The 5,597-nt window shown below is 40.2% G+C and overlaps 1 protein-coding gene across 1 annotated transcript in view; it reads left to right on the forward strand.

Annotated features, from left to right (window-relative positions):
• espn (espin) overlaps positions 1 to 5,597 on the forward strand; it is a 48,010-nt gene that overhangs the window by 14,763 nt on the left and 27,650 nt on the right. The window contains exons 5-7 of the mRNA XM_059333674.1: positions 280 to 411; positions 1,687 to 1,942; positions 2,866 to 3,158. Coding sequence (XP_059189657.1) covers positions 280 to 411; positions 1,687 to 1,942; positions 2,866 to 3,158 — 681 coding nt within the window. The remainder of the gene's footprint in view (positions 1 to 279; positions 412 to 1,686; positions 1,943 to 2,865; positions 3,159 to 5,597) is intronic.

Genomic DNA, 5,597 nt, shown 5'->3' on the forward strand with positions numbered 1-5,597 from the left:
CCAATTCAAATTTAATTTTTAAAATAGTTTAGATTTGGAATTATGGTAAAATAATTTGTAAACATAACAAACGGATACATTTATTAATTGCTTCTATACTGTACTAAATAGATTTTTCCCTGATGTATTGTAATGTAAGTTTTCAAAAATGATTAGTATTCATTCTAACTGACTGAAGCTGCTCTCACACAGTAGACACTTTGACTGCTGTGTCATTTTCTCTATTTTATTCATACCTGACTTCTACCATTTCCCTGTCTCCCTCATGTCATTCTCCAGTGCTGTCAGATCCTTGTGGTCAATGGGGTGGACCTGGGCATCAAGGACCAGGACGGCTTCACAGCAGCAGACCTGGCTGAATACAACGGCCACTCCCAGTGTGCCAAGTATCTGCGCACTGTGGAGAACATGGTAAGAGACCCAGCTGTGCATCCGGACTGGGACCCCAAAAGGGTGGGTGTCTGTTGTAGTGTTATTGTGTTTATCACCATTTTTGAGAAACCTGGATCTTTTTATTTTTGTTCAGCCTGAAAAAACCCTCTAGATGCAACTATCGTGAAAGGACAAATCGGTCTTTGGGTGAACTTTTCATAACTATCTTTCTATAGATAATTCAGAATTTACATCCACAGACTTAATAACCTGTGATGAGTCATGAGTCAAGAAGGTTTCGAACCAAGGCTTGAGGTGCTTCAGTGTTTGGTGAATAACTAAACAGTACCTTAGATACTGCTGGTTAGTTTCTCATCAAACTGGGAGACATATGTCTTACTGATGTGTTTTTGCATTTTCGAACACTAATTGCTCTAATGGGAACTCTACTCAGAACAAGTAAACATATTGACTTACTACAGTATTTTTGTAGACAGAGAACATTCATGAAGCACAACATGCTTACTGTTGCCTTTGTTTGTTCCAACAATAACAAAAATGCCACTTCATCTCACTCTGCATGAAATTAAAATGACTCATGTCTGCTATAATGACTTCATTTTCCATGACCAAACTTTAATCCAAATGATAATTTATTTTAAACATTTATAACTCAAATTCTTACTCAGTTGGTCCCACAGAGCCAAAAGGCAACCTTCGTAAACACAAGATGGTGCACAATGCAGCAAAAAAACAACAACAAAAAACCCCACTGTCACTGAGTCAGGATGTCCTTTGACTGACATCAGTTTTTCTCTAATTGCCGGAGCTATCAACACTTGATATACTTTGGACTTCAAGGCCAGACCCCAAGTGGCCAGAGACATAATAACTCCTCCACAGTGAACTCTTTGGTGTGTGGGAAACACCCCCCCCCCCCCCCCCCCCCCTCCCCCTCTTGTACTCTTCCCATTAGGGACATCTGCCAACTGAGTCCTGTGCTGTGGGAAAAGCAGAGGCCCCAAGAGCCTTTTTGATCAGCTGTGAGATGTTTCATTAGTGTGCAGTAATTAAACTCACAATGCTGTTCTCCTTGTGTAAGTCATCAGGGACTGAGACTCAGTGGGATATAAGAATGAACAAGATCATTTATAATAACTAATTAGTGTATCTGTCTTGTGTAATTTAATTAACCAGACATGTTTAATAGTGAGTAATTACTGCAGAGTTATTTAATAAATCAGGGGTTTTGTTGTTGAGTTTGAAAAAAACAATATAATGATTCCTGTATTAACGAACTGCATCTTCCCACAGAGTGTGGAGCACCGTGTTTTGTCTCGGGACCCCTCAGTGGACCTCGAGTACAAGCAGCCGGACTCGGGCCTCTCGTCCCCGAACACCACCATGCCCCCTGCTAGCCAGGCGGCACACTTTGAAATCAGTTCACCATCCAGTTCCCTGTCCAACTACGACTCTGCCAACTCAAGTCAATCCAGTACTGGGGAGAAAAGGAGCAGCTTAACAATTTCACGAGGCCCGCCCACTCAGCTGAACACAATCGCACACACAGGTCTGCAAAGCATGTTACACTTTATAATTGTTTTTTTTTTAAGGTGAACTAACACTTTGACTATAATAACAACATAATCATGATGTTACTGAAGGTGAAACAAGCTTTGCTGTATTCTAGCAATTCATTCTTGATTTCTGTTCTTGTACATGCCAAATGTTGCATCCAGTGGTGGAATGTAACTAATTATGTTCATTCAAGTACTTGAGTATTTCCATTTTATGTTACTTTATATTTCTTCTCCACTACATTCTGAGGCAAATATTGTATTTTTATACTGCACTACATTTAGCTGCCAGCTTTAGTTACTTTTCAGGTCAAGATAAACATAAAAAATATGATACATTTAAAGTTATTAGACAGTTTTTTAATTAAACCTCATAAAAGTATTTTAAGTAGTGAGCCCTATCTTTACACAATTAAAACACTGCTTACATAAATGCATCAATACAAATAATCTAATAATATATTTAGAATATATCACAATCTGAGTGTGTCTATACTGCATAACGAGGACTTTTACTTTTGATCCTGATACTTTTACTTAAATAAGTTTTGAATGCAGGACTTTTACTTGTAATGGAGTCATTTCGCAGTGTGGTGTTAGTCATTTTGCTTAAGTAAGGGATCTGAATACTTTTCCCATCTCATATAGTATGTGGACCCTCAGCTATTGACTAAAGTAAAGCCAACATCATGCAACAGTTTGCTTCCTTTTGCTTTATGCCACAGGTGCATGGTATACTGGTGCTGCACCCTAGTGGTCTGTGTGCATATAATTTGTTTGGATGTAAATGTAGACTGTCATTAGACTTACTCATGTTTCTCATTCATGCCGTGAATTAAGAAAAGCAGTAAAGATCGAAAGGTTTACTTAATACTTTGTTTTATTAATTTGATTGTTGTGATTGTTTTTGTCACAGGTGCATCAGAGTCAGCCATTTCTGACATGCAGGCATATATGGACATGCTAAATCCAGACATTGGCTCTGACACACCCAAGAAGAAGGATACACCGAGTGATGATACAGAGTCCAAGCCCCCGCCACCACCAGCCTATCCACCCCCACCCCCACCTCCGCCACAGTGTCCCCCAGCTCCCCCTCCACCCCCGGGTTACCCGGCGCCAGAGCCACCTCAGGAGCCGACGTCAGCTGAGTTTTTGAAGGTGAAAAGCAACTTAAGACACGTGGAGAGCAACACCGGCAAGACAAAGGTAAGGATATAGAGTTGGTGAGCTCCTGCTTTAGCTCAAACATTTAAGCTGGTTGTAAGTCGAGCCTCAGAGCTGAGAGATCATTGTTTATGTTTGTCCGTTTAACAGTTTAACTGTGCAGAAATAGTAAGTAGGGTGTCTACCGCTGACTTAGTTCAAAGCAGGGTTGAGCCGAGTATCTTGTAAGAATTCTTATTATTTTTAGTTTTTTACTATTATCACCCAAGCAAAATGTGTCAATATCTGTACTCAACAAACATTACATAACATACATAACAAAACATTAATCTGTAGCTCTAACCATAGTCTGTTCTGTAAATAGTTTTCAATATAGCAACTTTTAATCAAACCAAATCAATTTCAGGCCTAAAATAACAACTTTAGTCAATTCACCCATTTCTGGTTAAAGCTCAATCCATTTTAATTTTAAGCCGAATACAGATATAGATTATTTAGTTGGTTGAACAGATACAAATACAAATAGAGTAATCAGCCTTAATATAAAGACACACTGCTGTATTTCCTACATAGGATGATGCACAGGGCCTGACACTATATTATATACACTATTAGGTAATTGTTGTTCAAACCTGCATAAATATCACAAGTTTTGAGAAAAATATTGAAAACTGTTTTGCTGGATCTGTGACATGATGATTGATATTGAACGATCCTAAAGGAGCAGAAGTACTGAGGTGTTACTTTGGGGTAAATTGGCCATCCGCTACCATTTTCCCTTGTGTCTAATCAGTTGGGCTATTACTCTTATGTAACAATGTGCCTTGTCTGGGTGCCCACAATGATGTTATTGTGCTTGCATGGATAACGAGGCTAACAGAGATGCTCATTACCATGGCAGGCCTGACACACATAATGGTTGATGTGATGGGTTTGATCTTAATTCAAGTAATTAATCTGGCTACAGATCACTCAAAAGTGTGTTTAAAGAGCTGACAGGGAGCAGCAACATTAGTTTGGAGTGATTCTGGTGGTTCAGTGCTGCTGTTAAGTATGTACATTAAAACTGGTTGTGAAGTTATTCCAACGGAGTTGTTAATATGACACTGTAATTACGACAAAGATCTGTTTACAAACCAATCTGAGAGATTACTTTCACTTCATAAAGAATTTATCTCCTGGTTGTTGCCATGACTTCCAGTATGATGACAACAAGACACAAGTTTCAGTCGAGTCGTATGAAGAAAGATGCTTTAATTTCCACCACAAATGCAAGAGACAATTTAAAAAAATAAGTATTGTTATAGTATGTATTTTTTTGTACAGCAGTAGCACTATATTGTTTGAAGTAAGTGTTTGTATCTTGCATAGAAATGTATAATAACAACAACATAACTACAGGTTATCATTGGTGCATTGCATAAAAGCAGAAGAGCACAGTACAAAGTCAGGGAGCTGCGTCACTGTATATCTGCTATGCAAAGTCAGTTGTTGTTAGCTGTGATAAAGTCCACAGGTAGCGATAGCATCCTGTCTCCAGGGTGAGCTCTCTGTGTGTGTGTGTGTGTGTATGTGTGTGTGTGTGTGTGTGTGTGTGTGTGTGTGTGTGTGTGTGTGTGTGTGCACGCATGCGCCATCAGCCATATGGGGGAGAATTCTTAATTAGTGCCACCCCCCTCCTCTCTGTACCCAGGTGACCAGCCCGGGGCTCGCCCTCATTAACTATTTAGCAAAAGCCAGTGCTCAGATCACATGCACACATGCGTGCACACACACAAACACACAATTAAGATCAGTGTCTACCATATACATTGGGGAAAAACAATCTACCTTGAGCACCATAGTAACAGGGAACAGTAACCTCATCCAGGGACACAGCCGATCAGACGGACCAATTTCACATCATGTAGACGTATTACAGCTTGGTGTCCAAAACATTTTTAAAAAGTCTGATATTGACTGCTAAAAGAGCCTGTTGAATGTAGTTGTGAGTGAAGGAAGTTTCCGGATGTTGCGTTTCTCATTATATAGCCTTTCTCTGCTGCTGCTTCTCGAACCTCATTTGTCTGTATTTGCCTGGACTGAAGTCAAATGTTTCGTGTGAAGCAGCCAAACAAATGCCTGCTTTGCGTCTCACGTTTTTTGTTCTTTGGACCAACTCTATTCCCTTTAAAAAATACTTGGACTTTGAGATCTAAGCAGCGATTAGTTTATTTTCTGCTGCTAATTCAGGGCACGGAAGGCTAGAATATTCTAATAATCCTAAAGCCTGAGAATGGAGTGTGGTCGGCCATGGTGAGGGCAGCACCTGGGTCATTGTGTTTTGCATAAGACGCACCAGGGCAGGGTTGGGGAGTGGTTGGTCTGCGGGCTGGTGGTGACATCATTGCCACTGCTGTGGCCGACCCAATAGGTTATTGATGAGGCCTGTGCGTAAAGTGAGAGGGCAGGTAGAGTGACAGGCGCAGCACTGAGCAGAGA

The sequence above is a fragment of the Centropristis striata genome, chromosome 5, assembly GCF_030273125.1.
Source record: "Centropristis striata isolate RG_2023a ecotype Rhode Island chromosome 5, C.striata_1.0, whole genome shotgun sequence".
NCBI lineage: Eukaryota > Metazoa > Chordata > Actinopteri > Perciformes > Serranidae > Centropristis > Centropristis striata.